We start from the raw sequence: 24,731 nt of genomic DNA on the forward strand, positions 1-24,731 counted from the left end.
AACATTGAAATCTGCCTCACGTAAATACCAAACTTTGTCTCTGAATTCTAAGAACTTTGAAACGAATAAAGTACAAAAAAATAAAGTTCTTGTTTTGGACAACAAACCCAAACTATTTGTTCAGATTGGACTACATGCAATATTTTTTTAGATAATTTGCAAAGAGAAACATGAAAACAGTAGGTATTTAAATGAGATTTGCTTAATTCAGTATTAAAGCTTCAAGATGGATTCAGTTCAGTTTTACGTCTGAGAAGGAAATCAAATGCTTAAAAAAAATGTAAAGCAGAAAAAGTGTTTTTTTCCATGATTTTTTTAAAATCCAGTGGTTTTGTTTGTGTTGTTTTACTTAAACATGAAGGATAAATGAAGCTGTGAGTAGATGCATTTCTACACATGGATGGAGAACAAATTGTTCAAATATAATCCATTACTTTGTAATGCTATTTAACTTCACTCAGTCACATGTATGTAGTTAAAATTAGCTTGTAGACTTTATTTTTGTAACATCTCTAAAACAAGGACAAACAAACTGTAAGATAGACTAACTGATGGATTAACTGTAAATGTGCATCAGGAACTGTTTGCAATTTATTGGTTCAAACATTCGCAATTATTTTTGATTTATAATAAACTATAACCGAGGCAGTTTGTAATTGCTTGCAATTCTTTGAAAATTTTGTATCTTGCGATCAAAGTCCTCTTGAACCCAGAAAAGTGTATTTACTTCACTGATTGACAACACGGACAGAGTTTCCATTCTTTATTATTAAATGTTCTAGCCAACATAGTAAAATAAGTTATACATCTGGCCATCGATTTACACATTTCCTTAATATGGTTTGTAATGAACCAACATGTTTGGGGAAGAAAAAGGGATTCCTGAAATGTTAAAACTAAAACCTCTCATCTTCTGTTTTTTTTTTTTTTTATAATTTCCACAGGAAACATTAAAAAATATGTCCCTCTAAATCACTTATTTTAAAAAGATCAACACAACTTGTATTGCACAATAACCTGCAAAGAAAAGTTCTTAACTCATAAATTTCAGACACATAATTTATGATGATTTTTTTTAAGACCTTATATTTTAATAAACATCATTGCAATTTCATGTGACAGAAAACTGAAAGCCATCATGACCTAATGTTTGGACTTGATTTGTTATCGTGTTACTACAGTGAAGCTGCGTTCAGCGCCGTTCCTTAGCGTTTTAAGGCTAGACCATCCCAGGTCTGACTGAGTCCTGAGGAGCCTCCTGCTTCAGGTGCGTGTCCAGAGCGGGGCCGCTCTGGGGGCCCGCTGAGTTCTGGGGGTTACTGGGCAGCCCCTGACCAGGATGTGCAGGAAGGGGCGGGCCTCCAGGTGGCGGCACGCCTGGCGGCAGGTCCATGGGTGGGCTGTTGTGGTCTCTCTGTCCTGGGAAGCGCATGTCATGAGAGATAAGTGGACGGGGCCCCAAAGGTCTGCGGACACCTGAATGGACAGAACGAGGGAGGAAAAGGAATGAGAAACAGCAGAGAAATGAGACATACAATTTTTCATTTATTTATTTTTTTTACACTTCAGAGTGTCAGTAACTCACTTAATTCCCATAGTTTTTCATTACAGCATAAAAAAAAACTTGTTAAAAAAACTCAATACCTTGTTCAATTCAATTTTTAAACAGTTTTGCAAATAAAATCTGAAAAATGGGGTGGAGGTCTTATGGAGGAATCTGCTTCAACCAGCTAGAGACTTTTTATTTTCTTCCTTGTTTACAAAAGTTTAGATCAGGGGTGTCAAACTCCAGTCATCAAGGGTCGGTGTCCTGCTGCACCACACCTGAATAGAATAATTAGGTCGTTAGCAAAGCTCTGGAGAACTGATCTACACTAGGAGGAGGTAATTAAACCATTTCATCCCAGTGTTTTGTACCTGTGGCACATCTAAAAACTGCAGGACAGCGACTCTTGAGGACTGGAGTCTGACACCTGAGGTTTAGATGCTCAGTCAGACTGGAAGGAGAGAATCTATCAGATCTTCCCACAGTTTCTCATTTGCATTCAGTTCTAGGCTTTGACTGGACCAGTCAACAGGGTTTCACCAACTCAAAATTAAGACCTTTTTTTAAAAACAAAATATCTGTACAAAAGAAAATGGCATCTATATATAGATATATAGTAGTGCCATGATTTTTGTCAAAAACTTGACTGGGTGATTTTTTTTAAGTGCTTGGGTTGTTTTTGAAATATAAAATCCTGCAAAATGTTCATTTTAATTGAAACCAATTTTAATCTAATGGTACCATTAATCAATAAATTGTTAGCATTCCTACTATGTACCGTCTGCTGTTGCCAGAAAATGATGACATCCACCCCCCCTTTACAAAAAAAGCTAAGTGCTAAAAGCTGAAGTAATACGTAAACCTACCGAGCGGTGGAGGCATTGGTCCAAAATTATGCGGTAGCGGGGGACGGAAGTGTGGTGGCGGCGGGCCTCTTGGATCAGGGTTCAGTCTGAGTTGGAAAAAATGTCCATTGGCAGGTCGAGGGCCAAACTCCCCGCCCATGGGTCCAGGCAGGGGCATACCTGGGTGTCCATTGGCCGGCAGAGGAGGGCCATGGAGTGGGGGGACGTTTGGAGGAAGAGGGCCTGGTGGGAGTGGGTATGGGCCTGGTCTGGGATGGCCGTAAGGCCCGGGTGGAGGGAGACGGACGTTGGGTCCAGGAGGGAGAAAAGGGTCATGTGGTCCTGGGCCTGGAGGAGGCCTTTGAACCATCGAACCGGGCGAGTCTCTGATTGGAGAGGCCATGAAGGATCCAGGTCCCTGTAAATGACGGGAGGAAAAATGAGATCTAATGTGCGCAGTGAGAAACTTCCAGTGAGATCAGAGAGTAAAACGTTAGTCGTGCAGAAAAAAGATACACAGTTATATCCACAAACAAGAGGTGCAGTCAGCTGTTGCTCAATCACAGGACCAGTTACCACATACCACCATCCGGATCAATCAGAACCCCTGTGAAACATCGAGCGCAATTTGGTGCATCATCCGTGAGTGAAACCACAAACTTGGAAAAAAGAAATCTTTAAATGACCCAAAAAGAAAACCAATTCCTTTATTCTCCTCCCGATCCCAAACTCAGTTTTAGAGAGGAGAAGGAGGAGTTGGCGTGCTTGCATTCACCTTCACACCAAGCACCTGGACTGAACCTTTATACTCACTGGCTCTGGACTCTCTGTGGAAGCCACAGCCTGACTTTCTGTTTTTATCTGTGGATCTATCACTTCAGTCTGTTTTAGAACAAGGACATTCACAGCTGAAACTTCTTTAGGAGCCTTTTATGTACAAATGGAGAAGAAATATAGTTGATAGTTGTTACGGCTGAATAATAAATAACTTACAGATCCGTCCGGGTTTGTAGGAGAAGAGCTTCTTGGGCCCATCAAGTCTGAAAGATGAACAACCGAGTCTCAAGCAGATTTAAAGCAAACATGATCGATGTGACGTTAAAACTTTCAGAACACACACCCATCGCCGGGACGTGTTTGTTTTCAGGGTACATGCCGTGTGGATCGGATGGAGGTCGAGGGGCTGAATGGAGAAAAACAAAAAAAAAAGAAGAATGAATAAAGAAGGTGAAGCATCTGCCATGTAACCAGCAAGTTTCACAACATGGAAACAAAAAAAGAAAAAAAAAAAAAAGACAATTAGGATCAAAATCTTCTGCAACACATTTGTGCCAAAATGTAACATTTTTCTAGACCTGAATTTCCAGATGAATGAACAAACCGATGAATGGATGGAGAACAAGATCAATGGTGGAACAGACTTATTTACTAATTGATGGTTGGGTATGTTTTTCCCTCCAGGAAGCTGGAACTATTAAAACGAAATCACTCATCGGTCACAAATCTGACCAATCATCTTAACATTTTCTGTATTTCTGACCAATCACTGTAACTCAGTGATATTTTGACCAATGCCAGTACGTCATGTTAAACTTGTTAACAAGAATACTAATATTGTTACCAATTTTACAAGTTAGTTAATGGCAGGAACAAACCCAATCCTCTTTCATTTCTGAACAGAAGTTGTGCTCACTGTTGCTTTCCACATTTTTATAAGGAATCTTTGTCACAATTAAAAGAGGAAAAAGTCATAATTGCAACATTTTGTAAAAAGCGTTGCAAAAATCAGTAAATTTAGGATGCAACATCATAAGATAAAAAATCTTACAACATCCTAGAGGGACTGATATACAAATAGATAAATAAATGGATGGACAGACTGCAAAGAGGAAGGAGAAATAAAGAGATGGATAAAAACATTTAAGACAGAAACAAGATAAAACAGTTTGGAAAATCTAACATTTTTCAAATCTTTGGCACCATATTTATCTAAACCTTGAAAATCCTTCAATTTCAGGCTTTTCCCACCAGACAGGAACCATGTTGCCTTCATTTAAAAAAAACAAAAAACACAAGTCTAAAAATTTAACACAGAGAGAGATAATCTTCTTTTGTCCCCTGCTGATGAGAAATTTATTATTTGAGAGCTATAAAGATGCAATAAAATCAACTGCAACACACTGATAAAAAACACTTTGTTACAGGGAAATTTTCTGATGGTTTAGACAAAATGAATAAAAATAAAAGGCAGGCACTAGGAAGGAATAAAGTGCAGGATGCAACGCAAACAAGAAGGAAAGTAAAGTAACAAGGTGAAAGCTGAAAAGAAAAAAGTCAAGTGTGAAACGGGAGAGAGGCTGTTGTGAAGAGATGAAGTCCAGCTTTGGTGCAAATTAAAGTAGGTGAAGAGAGCCACTTGGACTCACCATACGGGTCAATTCTTCGCCCTACGGGGGCAGAAGGAGGGCGCCTTGGACCCTCGATCATTATAGGAGGGGACGGAGCACCCCCACTCACAGGAGAGGGTCCATATGAATCACCTGTTATGACCAAACCATCAGCTTACTGAAAGAAGAGAAACTGCTGACAGTACACCTCAATAAGTGTTGATATTCCAGGAACTCCAAAACAACATGGAGTCCACTTATTTAGGCAAAAAAAAAAAAAAAAAATTACAGGAAATGGCATCCTCTTGGTTTGTTTCTGTGGAATAAAAATGTTGCGGAGAATAAACAACAGAAAGGTTTGATGTACCTTGACGAGGACCTGGAGGCTGACCGGAGTTCGGCCTGAACAGGGGCGCACGGCGCTCATTAAGCTGCGATGTAAGTACGGCCAATCTGTCAAATCAGATAAGAAATTATCAACTGCAGGTTGGATTAAAATAATTGTTTCAAACTAATTTATCTTATGGAAGAAGAAAAAGGAAAAAAAATACAAGCATGGTAAACCAAATGAACTTAATAATTTCTCACCAATTGATTTTTCTAGATTTCCGTCTACAAATCAGATCAAATTCTGATTATTCCCAATAACTGAATTCAATTCATTCAATACTCACTTTTCACGCAGCTTTGAGGATTCTACCTTTTCTTGACTTAGAGCTCGCTCAGCATTGCGAGCATTCACCTGCAGACAACACTGAGAATTACTGTGGAGCCAAATGACAATCGCTTTTTACAAACACTAACAATCTAGAATGCATGGCAAAAGTTTTAACATATTTTTACATATTTTCTGATACAACAGTCCTTTAATGTGAAGCTTGGTCAATAAATACAATCCTTCACAAAACCACAGAATTAAAACAGGGTGAGGGTTTAACAATAAACCAATGAGATGTTTAATAACAATGTGGCTCTCTAAAATCTTTTGTTGTAAGTTGACAAAATGTGAAAGTTTAAGTGGTATGAAAACATTTCTAGTTTTCTCTAATTTCACTATGAACAAGTATGTGAATTCTCTGCAACTTACCCAGTTGGAATGAGTTTTGTTTTCCTGCTCCTTTATCTAAAAACGATATAACAAAATAAAACACAGTTTATTAATAACAATGTTATGGCTTCTTCTTTTACACATTACCTTCATTACACATTAACTACCTGCTCTTTATAGACCTCCTCTGTCTTCTTCATCTGCTCCTCCATCTCATTAATGCGCTGCCTTAAAAGCTTCACCTGCTCCTCGGCTTCCACAGCTTTCCCTCCCACCTCAGACAGAAGATTTTCTTTGCTGCGCCGCTCCAGCTCCTCCTTTGTCAACCTCCTGTGCAGCAACAGATTCGATGTCCCATCAGCAAACGGTAACCGCTTCACATGTCAAACCATAGTTTCCAAAGAAGAAACTAACATAATCACATATTTCGGGCAGCTTGGTTTAATGGCCGGACAAATGACTGCTACAGGTTTAACTTACTGTTGCAAAGCATTTTCCTTCTGCTGATACATTTCAACCATGATTTCATTTTTCTGCTGCAGGATCTTGTACTGGTTTTCAATTTGACTCTTCTCACTTTTGAGGGCTCCGATTGAATGTTCCAGCTCCTGGTGTTTTTCTGTTTGCAAAACAAAGCTGCATTATTCAACGGAAAGCATTTATGCTGTTATGCCAACAATAATAACACAAAAGGACACTTTAGAGAACTTATTTTAGGACTGACCCTCAAGTTCCTTTCTAGATTTTTCTTCATTGAGGAGTTTTGTCATGAAGCGGTCGCGCTCTTCTTCGATAACTGTGAGAGTTGTCTGGACCTTTTGGGGAATGAAGAAATTAAAAATGTTCAATTCTTAAAGCAAAATGTCTGCTAAAGCTACAATGACATGTGAAAGAGTTGGCGCTTAAATCTTACCCTGGTAACATCCATCATTTGCTTGATTCTGTTTTTTATGGCCGTTTTCTTATCAGCTGATGGCATTAGAAAAAAAAAAAACAAAACACCACAATTAGTATGTAATACAAGTAAAAACTGAAACATATCTGAAAAATTTGACTTAAAAACTTATAAAACAATTTTTTTTAAGTGACAGGCTCACCAGGTGCCACTTCACCATTTGCCAATACACTGGTTTCACCTTTCTGCAAATCGCAAGCATCTAGGTCTGCCAGAAGTTCAGACAGAACCTAATGGAAAAGTATTTTTGCCTGGGGTTAGTTGTTTTTTTATTATTATTATTTGTAAATGTACAGAAAAATTTTGGGTCAGCTGACAAACCTCAACATTGTGATCTTTGAGCACCACAGAATCCTCCAGTTCTTTATGGGACTTTTGATAAACTTTTATCTTCTCATTCAGCTCCTTGTGTTTTTCCTCCCAACCCTTGATACTTGTTTTAAGCTGCAGGAATGAGAAACGTCAGGGGAGAGATTAGAAACATCTGCTCTACAAACTGATTTGAAGTGTGTTCATCGTGTCTCACAGTTTTATTCTCTTCCTTTAAAGCCGCAAACTCTTTCTGGAAACATTTGTGTTGAGCATTTCGTGCATCTTCTCGAATTTTGGCTTCATCCAAAAGAATAGTGGACTATGACAAAACAAATATATGGATTTAAAACAGGTTTGAAGTAAGAAGGTGTTCAGATATAAAAAGCATTATGCAAGGATCATACCTTGGCTAGAGCTTCCTGTATCTTTTTCCGGCTGACCTGCAACTTTTCATTTGCCTTCTCTAATTTTTCCAGCTGTCGTATAAAAAAACAACACATTGCATTGTTTTCAATTTGTGAATGGCACAAATTCATTGTTTTAATTAATTAATAAGATGAAAAAGAAGGATAAGCTACCCTGCTGTCATTCTGGAGAGAGATGGCTCGCTCTTCCTCTAGTAGCTTCAGGTATTTGTTCTTCTCTTCTGCCATCTGTTCGTTTATCTTGTCAGCTTCGACAACTTTACTCTGTAAAAGGCAACAAGAGAACGTTGAGTGACATAAATTTTATTTCAACAGCTGTAACAGTGCAACAATCTGTGGAAAAGTTGCTTTGTTTCATCAAATAAGCCAGTTTCTAAAAAGCAAAGAAAAAATACTGACTCCTAAAATATTAAACTAATCTCACCCAAATTATAAAGGCAAAAAAAATAGACCCAACTTCCCTTACCTCCAATGCTTGCATCCTTTTCTTGGTGCAGCTCACAGTTTCCTTTGACTGTTTCTGATTTTCCTTCAGTTGTTCAGTCTTTAAAGATGAGGAATTATAATTAATACAATTCCTACAAGTAGTTTTATAATACCAGATGACAAATATGATGTAGCTCACCTGCTTTTGGAGTTCAGATATCTTAGCAAGAGCATCACTCTTATCTTTTATGAGTGTCTGGATTCTGTCCTTGAGCTTTTTCTCATCCACTTGTTTTCCACATAACAAAGCATAAAATCAATATCGTTTAAACAAATGAATTGTGGTGAAAAAATTTATAACATCCCAGACTTACCAAGGTATTTACTCTTCTTCACCTAAAAGAAATGTACAGATATACATCAAAAGTCTTAATTATGATGCGAGCACTATAGCGTAAATCACCATAAACTGGGCAAGAAGAACCTGTTTTTGTGTAATTTATGAATATTTTACCATGCATATGTAAGTCATATTTTTTGCTGTTATCAAATTAAGCAGACATAGGAGAAAAACATATTCAATCACTTACTGCCAATACTGTTCTCCAGAAGAAGATGGTGAAGGTAAGCACTCCAATCAAAGCTGTGACAACGACAGCTTGCCAAGGACAGCCAAACAACGTTTCCCCTGGCTTCCACTCCTCTGGCAGCAAAGAAATCATCTGAAGCACAAAAACAAGACAGAGGTGAAAATTAAGCTTGGAAAAGGATGATTTAGGAAAGAAAAACAAAGCTGTGTAAGGAGGAAAACAGTTCTATAATGAGTCACATCTGAATCATAATGTGAAAACCATTGTCTCACTTTTTCTGTCCTACCTGATGTGTGATGCTTCAGACTCACTTTGACAACTGAATATTTGAAGTACTTTTTCCTCAGCCTACTGTAAGGAATTTAACTTTATGAGATGCCAATAAAAATCTGCCAGCATAATATCCATTTGGAGTTATACTGATTTTAAGACTCAAATTTCCACAGCAAAAATCCAAGCCAAAACTAACAAAAAAGGGGTATTGTACGAAGTTCTTAGAGAATAAAATCAAATGAAATAAAACTATATGTGGGATTTGAGAAGGTTTAATGATCTTAATTTCTAAAAATACTTAACTACAAAGAAAATGAAACTGATGTATAATAGTTCAAGTACATGAGTATGAAATTGTTTGTTTACAGGAACAAAATGGGATGAAATGTAATGAGAAAGAATGGAGGCACCATCTTTATGAAAAAACTTTAAATCCACCTATAGGCAGCCTTAGATTAAGATTGTATTTATGAAGTTTAATTAACAAAATAGAGTTCAATAGAGGTAGGCCTCTACTATATTCACAGTAGAGGCCTAATGATAATACCATTATCAGACTATTATGAGTCAATATTTGGCTAATTGGATAAAGCTTCACTGCCTTAAATTTCCAAATCTATTACAGATTTTAATAAATGAGATGCTGAAAGCATGATGATAATACAGGTTAAACTAAAAATTGCAATTGCATGTTTAACATTTTGTGCAGCCTTAATAACAAAAGTAAAATCATTATTAAAGTATTTCTCAAAGCATTTTTGTGCAGAGATTAAATTAAGCCAAAAACAATCAGACTTAGTTACTTTAATGTAATGCAACTCGTTTCCTGTAAGGTCCAACATCCTGTATTCAGCCTGCTTTATCTAAAAGCAATCGTTTGATGCTGAAGTTGTTCTAATGGGGAGCTGAATTACCCTCAGAGGGAACTGATCCAAATGAAACATGATCAGAGCCAAGATAAACAACGTCTAGAATTGAGGTCAAGCTCGCTGAGTAAATTCATCTGCAGAAAAACACCCACCTCCTCACTTAGCAGCGAGCTACAACAGCATTTTAATTACCTTCCACCTGTTGTCAATTCAACACAGTCACTTACATGTTGCAGCGCCTTAAGTAGAAACACGTATAAGTGATCTTGTTCCGTTACAGGTGGTCTCGGTATTGTATCACCCTCCATGGCCACGTCGAAACAAAACGGGAACTAGCCAAACACTGTTTGACAGACACCGGCTAGCTTGTTAGCAGGTTAGCTACAGCTAAAGTAATCTGTTTAACCAAGATAGCCCTTAGCTTTCGAGCTCAGTTCGCCCGAAAAAAAAAAGAAAAAGATAAAGCCTAAATAAATATTGAAGACCCTAAAAAGGTAAAGACAGGTGAGGAACAAGCCCGCAACAACAGCCTGCTAACGATGTGAATCAGCTGTCATTCAGCTATTTAAAAGCAATACAATGGTTAGCTTAGCTGGGAGCCCGAACACGGCTAGGAGTTTAACTAAAAACGGATTAAATGAGTTAAAATAATCCGACAGAAGGGAGTCTACAACACAGCGGTATTTAATGAGAACTGAATTCCAAAACAAGGCCCCTCGGTGCTGCTCTGAGAGCCAGCTCAGCATCGGCTGTGTTGAACTTCAGCCTACACCGCGACACAAGAGGGGGAGGGCCGTGCGGCGTTCAGGGGAAATCGGAGTTCAAAATTTTAGTAAGTTTTCTGGATGAACTGAAGCATACAACAACACGGTTCTATGAAAAATGAAATCTGTAGCAAAAGTTTAGAATGTAATGCTTTGAGGGAACATGTACAAACGACAGTTTCCATAATAACTATTAAATGCAAGTAGAATCTTTTGGAAATATGACAACTTCTGAACTAAACATCACAATGACTAGACAACAGCTTTAGATTATTTTCATTTAAAGTATTTAACTGATTTTGTTTGGATAAAATTCAAAGATAAATGGCAATTATTTCAACATTTCTAGTAGGTTAATTCTATGTCAAGCTGTGTAAGAAAAGTTTAAAATTTTAAACACAATAAAGAAAATGTCTCTCTCTAGAATAATGAAATAGAAATGCATTTTAGTTTAAGTCTCAGAGTTTGAGTTAGAACTCCAAATAGATTGTTTTTAGTCTTCCATATCAGCTCCAAACACATTCAGAAAACCCAAGAAACCTTACAGTTGTAGCTTAGATATAACATGTAACACTAGCAACATATACGAACTTACCACAGTGGACCACTCCACAGTTTTATTCTTGATTACTGAGAAGATGCAGCACATGTAAACAGTTCCAGTTGTAAACAATCCCAATTCTTCTTCAGGCTTTTCTGTCACCGTCTCCATAGAGTCCACGGATCCTGACAGAAATTAGCATTAAGTTGCATCAGGTTATCTGTTCCATGAATTGATTAGGTACACCTGTTGTCACTGAGAAATTTGGTCAAATTTGACTCCATGTTTATGGCTATAGTAGAATGACGAATTATCAAGCCTTAATATCACATACTGAGTTTATTATTTCAAGAGAATACAAGAGACTACTAACCGTCGGGATAATGTTCAACTTCAGCCTCAACATCCACATCCAACTGATATTCAGGGGTGGGTTGAGGGACCATTTCCTCCTCGTCCGACACAGTGAGGCTCGACTGGTCTTCTTTGTTTTTATCAGAGTCTTCAGCATCCTTCTCCGGGATCATGTTTTCCTTATTCCAAACCACCTGTTCCTCTTTAATCTTAGTCGACTCCTCTTCCCGATCTCCTCCATCAGTTTCTGGCACATTGTCAGACTTTTCTTCAACAACAGGGGGAGTCTCTTCTGCAACATTGGAGGGAGGTTGGTCTGTAGAGCAGAAATGGACAAACCTTCTTTCAGATTTGTCTTTGCGACTGACAACTGAAACTCCAACAATCATTTAGGCATTTATTTATGTAAATTTGAATACATTATTGACTTAAATCTAACAGTTTTTCAGTTAGGTTTGGTAATAAAAGGAAAAACATCACTGCAGGTGCTCTTTTTTTTCTTTGGGTCTCAGTGGTTCAAAGTCTTATAACAGTTCTGATTCCAGCACATAAAAATAAATAAATAAGTAAATAAATAAATAAATACTCGCTTTTCCATTCCTGAGGTGAACTGTGCACCTAATAAAAATGAAACACCATGTTGGCAGTAAAGTGGTATTCTAGTTGGATGAGTTATTTGAAATATCCGGCTGCCCGCTGTAGACCACAATTGCTTTTACCTGTGGACTCAATAGTTTTAGAAAGATGGCTATAATCTCCCATCTGACTCTATTGATCACAGAGAAGACTATGTTGGAACAACAGATTAAAAAAAGCTAAAAATCAAACCTACCATGTGTGCTCGCCAATGGTGTTACTGGTGTTACTAAAGGTGCACTGTCACTGGACGTTGAGTACTTTTGGCGTAAACTAAAAGCAAGTTCCTGAAAGTCGTCAAGCATTTCAGTTTCCTCATCCAAACTACTCGTGTCCGCAAGGTGCTCCTCGTCTTGTTTTTTTTCCCGGCTGTCAAGCATCTTCTCAATCTCGTCGAGGATAGTGTTCTCCGAAGCCTCCAGGATGTTCTCGAGAGTACTTTCGACATCTTGCATGGCATTTGTGTGGGACAAGCGAGTAGCCTTTAATTCCGTATCCAGATCAGCGAACATTGCTTCCACTTTGAAGAGATTTTTGAGACCCAAAAGCTTTTGGACGTGGTCCATTTTCTCCTCTGTGAAGTGCTCTCTAAGCAGAGACAGCCTCAGTATATTTTCGCTGTATTCTGGCTCTTCAGCCGACTCGACTAACTGAGTTGTTTCCTCCGTGGGTTTTTCAGCAATAACATCATCTGACTGAGCAGATAAAAGTGCATTTTCATCCTCAAGTAACTCCTCTTTTTCTTCATTAATCTCTTCCTCAGTCTCTGCAACTTCTTCATCTTCATCCTCCTCTGCATGTGGTTGCTCGTGAATCTCTTTTTCCACAGATACTAATGTCTGACTTGTGTTACTTTCAACCTCTGTCACTATGTTGTCATTTATTTGATTTGATTTCTCATCGGTTATTAAATGCTGGTCAACAGTGACATCTGAATCATTAGATTGCTTTAGCTCTAAAGATTGGTCCGGGACTTTTTCACTTTCAGTAATACCTAATTTCTGCTCAGACTTAGTTCGGCTTTCATCCGACACACTGTTTAAAAGTTGTTCTTCCACAACAGTCTTCTCCTGTATGTTATCATCTGTTTTGCTAATTTCTGGATCCTCTAACTCATCTTCATCTTCAGGTGTTTCATTGTCTGATTTATCATCATCATCATCATCATCATCATCATCAGGAGTGCTTACAAGATCATCCTCTAATACCGGCTCTTCTGACAGACTACTCTCCTTTGTTTCATGGGGTTCTGGCTCACTGGGGGAGTTTGATGCTTCATCCTCCTGTTCCATTTCATCCTTGTGTTCACTCACTTTTTGATCACCCACATTTCCATCAAACGAAAGCGTCTGAGGATTGTTATAGGATTGATGGGGCTCTAGAGGAGGTGGTTTGATGTCCTCTGGATGTTTTTGATTGTCTGGTAAAAGGGGTTCCGTCTCAGTTTTCTCAAAACTCTTCTCAGGTTCTGCAGCAGCTTCCTCTGTCTCATCTTCATCCTCATCCTCATCCTCGTCCTCATCTTCGTCCTCCTCGTCTGAACTCACATCCTCTCCTGTGGTTTCTCCTCCTGTGACAACTGAAAATACTGCATCTCCAAGTGATGTCCACAAGTTTTTCTCCTCTGTGGCGTTTAGTTCTTCTTTTTGTGCTGGTGGAAGTTTCTCTTGCTCTTTTGAAGAATCCTTTTCCAGAGTGTCTTTGTGTTCCTCCACAAAGGAAAGCAGTGGAACCTCCTCTTTAAGTTCTTCTAGATGGTCTTGTAGATCTTCACTGTCCTCCTCTTCATACGGAGTAACTTTAGTGGTAATTTCTTCTTCTGTGACGACAGCATCAAAGGTCGTTCCAAGGGTAGGTTTCAACTGTGGGATCTGCACTCCTTCAGAAACTGTCACTGGAGCAGTCTCCACATCAGATTCATCTGTGGTTTCACTACTTTCTGGCATAATTTGGACAGGAGACTCTGTTACATGCTGTTGCTGAACTTCCTCGTTCTCTGTTACAGGCACAGTGGCTGTATTAGACCTTTTGTCTTTCAATGAAGATGAATCTGTTGAAGTGTTTATTTCAAGTTTAGGCAAAGAGGCACTTTGGTCTCCATGAAGCTCCTCTGACTTATCAACATGTTCAGTTTGTGCTTCAACCTCAGTCTCTTCCTCTATTGATGGCTTAGTTTCTTCCTCGATGCTCTCTGTGTCTTTTCCTGTTGTTCCATTATTCTCACCATCATTCTCCTCGACAGACAGGCCTAAGAGCAGGTCTATGTCGTAAGAGTCAAACTTGTCATGTCCAGTGTCAAAACAGACAAAATCTGTATCCTAAGAACAAGCAAGAATGAAAATTACAATACATACTATGCTTTGCATTATTAGATATTCATTCAGTAATTTAACATGCACAATATCTTCACATACCTCTGCTTTAATTTCAACTTCTTTTTCTGTATAAAGGTGGTTTACAGCTAGAAGGTCCTTTGGGAAATATCCAAAGTTGCTTCCGACCTTTCAAAAAGAAATGGTTTTCTTTATTAGAACAATTTAAGCAAGAAAGTGATCATACATTAAACACAGTATACTCACACTTCCTGCCCATAGGTCAGCCCTTTTTCCGGACAGCTTATAGTATACATATATAGTTTCAGATTTCTTAAATGAAAGGAATCGACAATCAGGTCCTGAGAAATCTTTTACAGCTTTTCCCCGGCAAAGAAGCACTGGAAAAAAAAAACATATTTCAAGGATGCATATATTACTCAACTGACATAAACTGCAAATAACAGTCCAATTGCTGACAGACGTTGTGCCATTTAGGAAAGTGCAATTCTTAATAAAAGTAAAAAATGAATCTGCAAACCCAGATGGTGATGAACTGGCAAGACATTTAATCAACCTCCCCATCCCATTTCAATTTTAAAGTAGAAATGAGCCGAAAAAATTAGATTTGATGTTTTGTGAGACAAACTAGTATTCTGTTGTGATAAGCCACCAATCAAAAGATTACTAATCCTTTGATTGGTGACTTAACAAAACTAGTGTCTAATTTTCCTCTAAACAAAATCACCTTCAAACGGCAAGGGAATTTGTTTGCCAAATACAGCAATTTCTTGGTAGAGAATTGTACTTTTGGTAGAGTGGGCACATGTAACGTCCTGCAGGAAAAAGAAATCAGAATCTCTGTAAAGCTCATCAGCAGAGGGTAACGAAGTGCATTAAATTCCCAAATAAACTGCTGTGCCGACTTTGGATAAAACATAGCAGAAATAACAGCAGCAGCAGATGGCACGGCTTCTAACATCATCACTGAACTTGGAGACTTCACACACTTCAAAACAACCTGGACTCTGTGCCTTTCGACTCATTCTCCAGGAACTTTCTTTCCAAATGAAATGCAAAATTTGTTTCATCTAATAAAATGACTCTTGACCAGGTAAAACACTTCTTATCCAATGATTGCAGTCAATTTCCACGGTGCATGACGGTTGAGGCACCAACTCCATGTGTTTTGAATTTAGATTTTGCTTCACAATCCTCTCAAGGATGCAGCTATTTTTCCTTTCATTAAGCTTTCCATTAATAAACTTGGACATAGCATTATATGAAGAGCTAACATTTTTAGTGATAAACTTTAATAGTGTTGCTAGTATTCTGCAATCTACAAATAGGATTGCATTAATAATCCTTTTATTAAACAGTTGTTACATAATATGCTAACCTTTGTATATTTATAAGCCAGAATTTTTCAAATGAACAGAAATAAACACTGATATTCATACGGTTTACTCCTTATATTTACTTACTTAAAATAAATCTAAATTTAATTTATACTCTAATGTTTCGAGATGCAACTGCATAAATTTAACAGTGAAGTCAAATGCCAGTTAGGACCGAGTGTTGCACTAAGAGCTTCCCAAGCCGGCCGGTGGCTAATTTTTGAGCTAACGTTAGCAAGGCAGGCCGAAGCCACCAGGAAGGCAGCCAACAGAACCTGAGTCCGCCCAAACTGTCAGTATTAAGCTACTTTTAATGTCTATCATATCCGCTTTTCCCGGTATATGTCACAGTTAAATTGAATAACCGCAAGAGGCAGTGAAGGTCGCAAAAATCGACGGGCAACAAGTGAAGAGATAAGGCTCAGTTTATGGCTAACTGGAGGATCGGGATGAAGGAGAGGCGACAGGACTCATCCGTGAATTTCTCTAAGACAGCAAACTTACTGCTGCACTCCTCGTCGGCGCATCTTTTAAAGTCGGAGAACCTCTTCTCCAAAGCTGCGGTTGAAATAAAGTTAAATAAAAGTAGTAAAAAGCCCTGTCGGTAAAAGTGTTTTGCTGCCATGTTGGCAGTTTTGTTTGCCTGGCTTCTTGATTCCTCCGCTGGCTGGAGCATAAGCACTGGCTGGGCAGCAGGAGCCGACACGTCAGCAGATCAGATCCGGCTGGGTGTAGGCAAGGGTGGGCTTTCACAGGATCTGAGGATGGATGTGTGGCTGCCCTAGGTGACTCCAGGAAAAACAGTGCAGGTGGAGATAAGAGTCAGCACATGAGAAGTGCAGGCTGCTCTACAAGTTTTAAAACGGGAACTTCTTGTTTTTTATCCTCCCGTTCAGATGTGATGCATTTTTTGGATCCTCCTCATTAAATCTGTTTCATTTCCTTTGAAAAGATCTTGGATCATTCCAGTAACTTCATCTTTGTAGGAGAGGTATTTGTATCCTGATGCTACACAAATAAAATCGCAAAAAAGAAAACAGCCACCATGAATTATACCTTCTAACACTTGGGTTATCTCTGTAGAGAGTGGAAATTATTAATCATTTATTACAAAAGCATTGAATCTTTCCATTTTTTGGATGCATCAAAAACTTTAATGTATTTTATTGGGTTGTATGCAAGTTTATCTTTTATGCAAGTCAAAAACCCAAAAAGTGTGGCATGCGTCTGTTAAAACATCCAGGGGCCACTTTACAACTACCATTTGAGGTACGTTGCCTCCCAAAAGTGTCTACACCTCTTTTAAAATGACAGGTTTGGGAGACTTAAACATTCACATTCAGGGCATGATGAATACTAAAAATGTTTCTACTTTTAATGTTTCTATATTAGCTAAGCCTTTCCAAAATTCTACCTTTTTTTGGTGAAATCATTCTTTGGTTATTGTGGATGTACTTGAACTCACTGGGAACACTGTTTGCATGAAGTTACTTAAGTGATATTGTGTGTTGTTTTAGTGACTAATAATACATTTTGAGTTTGCGAGCTACAACTTCTATTTTGGTATCATCAGACCATAACAGTTTTCCAAAAAGCATTTGGCAGATTTTAGTCAGGTCTGGATGTTTTCTTTGGGAAAAATGCTTTTGTCTTACAGTTGCAAAAACTTCTACAAACAAGGCTAAAGTCAGAGTGAAATCAACATCCAAAGGCAGGAGCAAGCTGTAACCTGATATCCAGGACACTAGACAAACAAACAAAAAATCTGGCTAAGTTACAACTAAAACAAACAATATTGAATAAAAGCTGGATAATCTTATCTTACCACAGAAAAAGCAAAAATAAAACAAAATCAGAAAATATGAGGGGAAAAAAATAAGTGCTAGACGATTCATAAGGGAGAATGTTATTGTAAAATCAAACGCTACATTTAACTCCACCTCTTCCGGGTTATTGAGGAGCCAATAGAAGTACAGATTTTTATTTTACTTCCTTGGCTACCCTGGAAGCATGGCAGCTACAAAACAACAGTTAATTTCAAGTTTTTAAAAATTCATTTGAGGAAAGTAAGACTGAGTAGCCTCTTAGAATTAGGTGATAGATTAACGGTGTAGAAAGCTAATGGCATAAGCTAACGAATGAGCTATTTTCAGGAATATTCAAACAAGAATAAATTCTAAAAGGTAAGTGTGATTAAACTTTGCTTTTCATGAACTTGGGTGTCTATTTTTCTAAGTTATATTACGGATGTAGGAAGGTTACTAATAATTCGTCAAGAATATTTGAAAGATTTACTAAAACAGCTAACTGGAACTCTTGAGTTAGCATCTCATTAGCATCTCTGCATTTCAGTTCGCTTATTTTTTAAATAAACTATTGAACACTTGTAGAAACAAAACAAAAGAAAAATTTTTGAGAGATGTTCGAAACAAACAAAAAACCTACACAGGTTTAATAATTTTAAAAAAAGATTATAGTATGTTTTAGATCAGACTACATCAGTCATAAATGAAAATAAATCTACCTGAAATTTTCTCAAAAATATGATAAATTAGGGAATAAATACCGGCCAATTTTTACAGTGTCTTTAAGTAAAAGGATGCTTTGCAGCCTTTAAAGGACAGATCCACCAAAAAGAATCGCGATTGGGTCAATTCTATAAAAATGCATGTTGGCTGAAATGGTGGAAGTGGTTGGAAAAACATTGTGACAGGAATTACATTTAGGATTTGGAAAGTACATAGTCCACTTAAATATGTAAAAAAAAAAAAAGGTTTTTATATTTTATACAGTGCTCACTAAAATATTGAACAACTATACATAAAATGGTTTATTATGCGTGTAAAAGTATGCATAAGAAAGCAGCAAGACCTAAGCCTTAAAAGAGTAAAAAGCAATAGTTAACCTTCAGTTTATCAAGCTGTATAGCCAATTAGATGATCAGGATCTTTTTATTGTCCCTTTATCTCAGTGTAAGAATATTTTTACAATATTTTGAGTACATTATTTAAACAGTATTTACACATTTTTTTGGTGGTAAAATAGCTCTTGTTCGATATTAATATAAGTTCCTTAGGTCGTCTTGTTCACTTGGAGATTTGTGGTGATAGATAAAAACAGTTATAGTAAAAGTGATCTTGGTTCACATATGTACCCATCTTACATTTCAGAGTGTCCCTGGGGAGCTGATTATGGAAGCCTTAGATGAATATTTGAGCCCTCCTGTGGTCCTGGAGGATGAAAGCGACTCTTCAGACTGCAGCTCCAGAAAAAGACACAAATCAAAACTCCCACTGGCCAAACCCACGTGTGTAGGTGAGAAATTTAGCATCCAGTTTAGCATGCTACATCATTTCCTGTGTGCATAATTTTTCATATGTAGGAGTCAAAATTAGCAACAGATGCATATCAGTGAAATACAATATCAAAAAGTCAGATTGTTTTGGTAATTTAGGTAGAAAACTGATAGCCTTATTTAAATGAGTGATGTTTATTTCTGTAAATTTTAATGATTAGGACTTACTGTACTTACTTACAAATAAACTTGCATGTAGAATTGTAAAACTCTACACAGTATGCATATTGTAAAAAGAACTGCTTGCACAGATATAGGTATTGATTAACTATTTAGGTAAAATGCTTCCAGCCTTTGTGTTTCTGAAATAAATTTTGGTGACACTTCCTTTTGTTAAGAGACGTGATAAGGAGGTAAAATCATTAGGAAATAACTAACTTATTTCATCATCAGCAGATCTTGGCAAGAAAGCATTTTTTTTCAATAAAACATTTAATAATTTTTTTTCCCATGTCTGATTAGACTGCCCATTATCTGAAACAAAAGTTAATGCTGAAGAGTGTTCAGAGAAAAACAAATACATAAATTATAATGCTGTATTAAATGAATTCATATAATTCTTTGTAAAAATAACATTTTTAGCTGCTATTATCAGAAAAAAAGTTCTGGCCGTAGTGCACACCTTGTAAAACCTGGATTTTTTCCTTCCTGAAATTCTCAGAAGCACGCGTTGAAAGTGGCTTTCGCAAGACGTGCAGGATTTGCCTTGAGCACGTCCGAGAAGCAATGCTGCACCACAGATGGCAGGAGGCTGCAGAGTACATGGCCAGTTACACCCAGATATTAGAGGACAGAAATAAAGTCAAGGCACAGCCAAATAAAGAGGTAGGTTGGTTGGTTTTTAATTATTCCAACATTTTTAAGATCTTCTTCATGTAAGTTTCACTTCTGTTTGGGATTTGTATTGATTCCTTTCACAATGTGTTGCAGCTTGTTTGGAGAATCAGCACTGAGATCCTTCACCATCTCCCCAACGCAACAGTGAAAGACTACAACATCATATATGAAAGAATGAAACACTCAGGAGTTAAACATTATTTGATGGTGTGTGTGCTAGCAAACCTCAGTGCAGACTTTTCATTTTGTGCTGCGGTTTTATGACTTATTTATGTCTTTGTTGTGTTAGATTTGCCTGGAACATTCGTTCCACCTGATGCTCCACGGCGACATAGAAGCTGCAAAGCATCAGCTCTCCATCGCTGAGAGCTGGAGGCACGGGAAAGTGTCGGTTTCTCAGCTTCATCGCATTAAACTGATCCAGGCCTACAGGAGTTTGCTGGATTACATAATGTGGTGTGACAAAAAGTCAACGCTCTCCAAAAACAGTAAGGCCACACTTGACCTCACACCAATAAAGCATCCATTATTTATCAGATTCCTCTCAGAGACCTGTCCAAGTCTTTATGTAGTGTTACACTGCCCCCTAAGGGGCAAACAGAGATACTGCATGTCTATGGGAGACCTAACTTTGGAAAAACTATTCATATGGCAACTTCATTCATTTCCTAATGTTTGTGCTGTTTTTTTAGACTCTTTTGAATCAGACAACCAAGGGATGCACGCCTTCTTCAGACTTGCCTCTACGAATCTTCAAGAAATTTTGAAAAATCCAGGAGTTTGGGATCCCTTCATTCTCTGTTATGTTGAGGTCAGCATTGATTCAAAAAAAAATTCCAAAAAATTTTTTGCAGGCGTCTCATATATTGTTAAACCAATAATCCTTTTTTTAGTTTCATGTAAAATCTTCTATCTTTATTTAGTGTAATCATGGTATACTATCCCTATATGCAATGAAATAATGTAATGCACAAAATATCTAATTAGTTAGGACTCAAATCCATTTATCTTTTAAATGGAGGTATATATATCTCGTATCTTTAGGTATGTAAACAATTTTTTAAGCATATTTTAGCATATGCTCAGTGTTAATCAGTATAAAGAATCGTTGCAGCCTACTGTCTTTTACTTTCCCAGATGCTGGAGTATTATGGAGACATCGAAGAGGCTCAGAAAGTCCTGAACAACTACGCGTACGACAACAGCTTTCCCCCAAATCCCAACGCGCATGTCTACATGTACCAGTTCTTAAAGCGACACGATGCTCCTGACAAAATGCTGATGAAAGTGTTGAAGGTATAATGCATCGTTAAATAATAGTAATATTCTCCGTGTAATTCTTTTCCTCTGTTCAATAAGAAAACAATTGAATATTTTTGTATTTTACTGTAGCACCTGCATCTATTAGTGCCAAGCCATGAACTCATGTTGGCCTACAGCTGCCTCTTGCTTCAGTCAGGTAAAAGCAGATTGTTTTTCCTATAACTGTGGAATGAATAACAAAACGGATGGAATCACTGAAATATCTGTCATCTTTCAACGACTTCTTTTAAAATTTTCTGCTTTTTCTGCTTAAGTATATAGTCATGTCCTTTTCTTGTTTTGTTTTTTTTTATTTTTAAAGAGAAACAAAGTCACACCCAGAAGGCTTTAGGAGTCCTCCTTGAGATGCTCGACTTCCAATGCTGGAGGAGCAACCTGGACATTTGGAAGTGTTTACATGCCGTCATTCACCAGCTGCTGGAACGGTACGCACACATTCTTGGATGGAAATTCGATTTCTAATCAGAAATTTCCTACACTGCACCTGATTTACTCGTGCTAAATAACACCAGGGAAGAATTGGTGACTTCAGTCCAGGGGCAGATGGCTTTAAGGAACGACTGGTGGCCCGCTCTGCATTTCACGAGCTTCCATGCAAAGAAAGACTTAGAGGAGAACAGCGAGCTTTTCAAGGTGAAAGCATCACTGGCAGAAATCCTCTGTCCAGGTTAGTGGGTCGCTGTTTCGAGTGGACTTTACTTGTTCTGACACTTTTTATTTTAATAGTTGTTAAAACACATGGATCATTCATTTATTATAAACCTTATATAAGATCTAGTCTAATATATAACTTATTTGTTGGTTCTTTAGAACAGTAAATTGAACATACGAATACCACAACATGTTTTTAATTACACATATCTAGTAATTAGTGGGTCGGTAAGTAATATATGTCATTAAATTGAGATTAGATAAGTGTTCACTTCTTCATACTCCTTTTGAAACAGAGAAATAGTGGGAAGGTAATTATTTTGTTCTTGGTTATGTATGCACATGTTTTCTCTTGTCTTGCTAGTTTTCTTTGTTTTTAAAATCTGTTTGAAATAAACAAATAAATAAACACTTAAATTTACTTGAAAAGAAAACCTTAAAGTCTAAAATTTACTTTTATTCATTTTCTAATTCTGATAAAGTATAGAAAAAATTAGACTTATCTACTTTAGCGTCAATGTAGCTTTTTTTTTTTACACTGATTTGTGTTAAGTTTACATGCTTTGTCTTTTAATTTGCCACCACTTGTTTTACCCATCAGTACTGATTGAATTCAGAGTTTGTAAAATGATGGAAGTGTATAATAAAAATATTTCAGAAAGCAGTGAATGTATTACATGTAATCTAGACCTGCTTTTCATTGGTTTGTTGTTTCTCTCTCCGCAGGTCGACCTTTGCGGTACACCGCTGAGACACAGATGCTGACCAGTTAAATGATTTTGTGTGGCGGTAATTATGTCTTGTGCCCTGAATTTTTTTTATCTTGCAATAAAATGGAATATCCACTATGTGGAGCTGCTGTTCTGTTTTTTGTATTATCCATCCATCCATCCATCCATCCATCCATTATCTGAACACCCTTCTTCCCTAATGGGGTCGGGAGGGTTGCTGGTGCCTATCTCCAGCTGCGTCCCGGGCGAGAGGCGGGGTACACCCTGGACAGGTCGCCAGTCTGTCGCGTTTTTCTGTATTAGAATTTTAAAATTTTATTTCAACAGAGACGCTCTAAAAGTGAGCGTTTACATGATCTTTTTTTCTAGCTTTTATGTTAACGTGTGTCTGCCTTGGAGTGAGGCTTTAATGTCAATAATTAATTCCCATGTCACACAGAAACAGCAGTTTTCACACTGTAATTTTTTTTTTTAGCAACATAATGTATATGTAGCGGCACATATGGCAGGTGGTTGAAGTTTTCTAATAAACTAATTAATTGTTATGACAAATTGTCAACATGCCTACTTTAAAATTCTCGAGAAATAAATACAATTTCATCAATCTGATGTCTGAAACAATATATTTTTTGAGTGCACATGATCCTTACTTTCAGATTTTATTCTTTCCTCACTTGCATCCAAGTAAAGAAGGTTTTATTTAGCCGTGTACCTGTGTTTATATTAATAATAAGAACAAGTGTTTGTAATAATTCTGTGTTGGTTCGCTGCAACTTTAGTGAAGCAGCAGCTCAGTCAGGCGTGTTCATTGTGTTGCAGTTGTTACATAAACCGAAGCCCAAAGCGTTTACCCGACAACAGGAGCAGCTGGAAGAGGCATCTGGGAATACACGACACATGTTTAATCATTCACAACTCTGGGACCAACGAGGATGGTCTAATCAAGAGCAGAGTTCTGGATTCTGTTCCAGATTTTCCACTTTTAGAGTTAATTTTGTTCACAGCAGCCTAGAGTAATGAAGTGTTTCTCGTGTAGGGTTCTCCTGACATTCTATCTTATTTAAAGCATCTTGGGGTTTTGATTTCTTTAAGATCGCAACAGTTTGATTAACTGTCTGCCTTTAGAGGTTGATGCAACCCTCATGCAGCTTGGGACCACTGAGAGTTGAAAACAATAGTATGTGTACTCGATGACCCTTGTTGCTTCCAGAAGCAGCTGCTTGTGTCTGTGGTGGGTTGTTTTGGATCCTAAAAACAGTGTTAATAATGTGTGTCGATTAGCGATTTTAAACACTAATGCGTTGCTATTATCTAGTGATTAATGTGTCAGAAAAACGAAGATTAAGGCTGACTTTTAAGGTAGATATAAAGGACAATTTGCTTCAGCAAGTTAGCGAATTCAATGCAAAATGTCTCCTAAACATGCAGAGTAGTCAGTTCTGCTGACATGTTGTATCACAGGAATGCAGCCGGCAAAGTACTTGCATTCTGTAGAGTTATGTCATTTGGACTCTAGATTATATGTCTCTATATAGGTATTGTAGAAGTCAAGGCACATTATCTCATGGTGAAACGTAGTGGTTGTAGCAGTATTATTCTGTGGGGATACTTTTTGAAACCTGACAGGGAAGCTGGTCAAGGTTAATGGGAGCATCTAGTCATCCATCCATTTTTAATAATTAGATTTTATTCCTGTCATGTTTAAATTGAAATTGGTTTTTGGTTTGTTTTGAAAAGAGGCTGTGCCCTCTAATTGATCAGGCTTAGTGTCCTGATCAGGCGCTTGCTTACGTTTTTTAGAATGAAACCTCAACATGGTTTTTGAGAAGTTTTCTGGACACAATGAAAATGTTCTGACCTCATACACGGCATTGCAGAACAAATAAAATGTATCATAATTGTTGAAGGGAGTCAGACGACCTTTTGGGAAATTTTTGTCATCAGACATGTAAACATCTCTTTCCTCACATCTGTGATCCGATAAACAATCACAGGAAATCATTTTGACTGTTGCTTCAGTTCTTTAACTGCACCCTGTGGGACAGAGAAGGATTACTGAAGGATCTTTTTGGCACTGTGACCTCAAGTCTGTTATTCTCATTAACTCCTCGTTGTAATGTGAAGATAAACATCACTGGAAATATACAGAGTCCT

At 37.6% G+C, this 24,731-nt stretch overlaps 2 protein-coding genes across 4 annotated transcripts; one reads left to right on the top strand and one right to left on the bottom strand.

Annotated features, from left to right (window-relative positions):
- Nucleotides 1–750: 750 nt before the first annotated feature.
- Nucleotides 751–16,467, bottom strand: mia3 (MIA SH3 domain ER export factor 3). 2 transcript variants are annotated; one of them, XM_044107256.1, is made up of 28 exons: nucleotides 16,185–16,467; nucleotides 14,551–14,684; nucleotides 14,386–14,472; nucleotides 12,168–14,289; nucleotides 11,355–11,651; nucleotides 11,036–11,166; nucleotides 8,535–8,666; nucleotides 8,319–8,340; nucleotides 8,144–8,232; nucleotides 7,985–8,062; nucleotides 7,672–7,782; nucleotides 7,498–7,569; nucleotides 7,308–7,412; nucleotides 7,103–7,225; nucleotides 6,924–7,011; nucleotides 6,740–6,795; nucleotides 6,551–6,641; nucleotides 6,307–6,445; nucleotides 5,994–6,156; nucleotides 5,866–5,901; nucleotides 5,453–5,520; nucleotides 5,146–5,231; nucleotides 4,818–4,931; nucleotides 3,512–3,574; nucleotides 3,385–3,431; nucleotides 3,205–3,273; nucleotides 2,413–2,809; nucleotides 751–1,476 (listed from the first exon to the last, which is right to left on the bottom strand). In XM_044107256.1, exons 1-28 carry the CDS (start codon nucleotides 16,354–16,356, stop codon nucleotides 1,220–1,222), a joined length of 5,349 nt encoding a protein of 1,782 aa, XP_043963191.1. In that variant the 5' UTR covers nucleotides 16,357–16,467; the 3' UTR covers nucleotides 751–1,219. The 2 variants fall into 2 exon arrangements, with proteins under 2 accessions (XP_043963191.1, XP_043963192.1); XM_044107257.1 differs by lacking the exon at nucleotides 3,205–3,273.
- A 1,132-nt stretch (nucleotides 16,468–17,599) lies between these two features.
- On the top strand, nucleotides 17,600–23,181 carry taf1a (TATA box binding protein (TBP)-associated factor, RNA polymerase I, A). 2 transcript variants are annotated; one of them, XM_044107259.1, is made up of 12 exons: nucleotides 17,600–17,863; nucleotides 18,851–18,995; nucleotides 19,697–19,860; nucleotides 19,966–20,079; nucleotides 20,162–20,360; nucleotides 20,565–20,683; nucleotides 21,010–21,168; nucleotides 21,265–21,331; nucleotides 21,497–21,620; nucleotides 21,708–21,862; nucleotides 22,573–22,717; nucleotides 22,872–23,181. In XM_044107259.1, the coding sequence occupies exons 2-11, from the start codon at nucleotides 18,872–18,874 to the stop codon at nucleotides 22,617–22,619; spliced, it is 1,272 nt and encodes a 423-aa protein (XP_043963194.1). In that variant the 5' UTR covers nucleotides 17,600–17,863; nucleotides 18,851–18,871; the 3' UTR covers nucleotides 22,620–22,717; nucleotides 22,872–23,181. The 2 variants fall into 2 exon arrangements, with proteins under 2 accessions (XP_043963194.1, XP_043963195.1); XM_044107260.1 differs by having other exon boundaries at nucleotides 22,573–22,711; nucleotides 22,866–23,181.
- Nucleotides 23,182–24,731: the final 1,550 nt, after the last annotated feature.

This window comes from Gambusia affinis, linkage group LG22, assembly GCF_019740435.1.
Source record: "Gambusia affinis linkage group LG22, SWU_Gaff_1.0, whole genome shotgun sequence".
NCBI lineage: Eukaryota > Metazoa > Chordata > Actinopteri > Cyprinodontiformes > Poeciliidae > Gambusia > Gambusia affinis.

Excerpts from the sequence above, each read along its gene's own strand:
- mia3 (XM_044107256.1), bottom strand. The coding sequence starts at position 16,356 with ATGCTCCAGCCAGCGGAGGAATCAAGAAGCCAGGCAAACAAAACTGCC. Across the intron at positions 5,521-5,865 it reads ACAAAACTCATTCCAACTGG|GTGAATGCTCGCAATGCTGA; the intron begins GTAAGTTGCAGA and ends TGTTGTCTGCAG. Across the intron at positions 3,575-4,817 it reads GCGAAGAATTGACCCGTATG|CCCCTCGACCTCCATCCGAT; the intron begins GTGAGTCCAAGT and ends TTCTCCATTCAG.
- taf1a (XM_044107259.1), top strand. The coding sequence starts at position 18,872 with ATGGAAGCCTTAGATGAATATTTGAGCCCTCCTGTGGTCCTGGAGGAT. Across the intron at positions 20,361-20,564 it reads GTCAACGCTCTCCAAAAACA|ACTCTTTTGAATCAGACAAC; the intron begins GTAAGGCCACAC and ends CTGTTTTTTTAG. Across the intron at positions 21,863-22,572 it reads GGCAGAAATCCTCTGTCCAG|GTCGACCTTTGCGGTACACC; the intron begins GTTAGTGGGTCG and ends CTCTCTCCGCAG.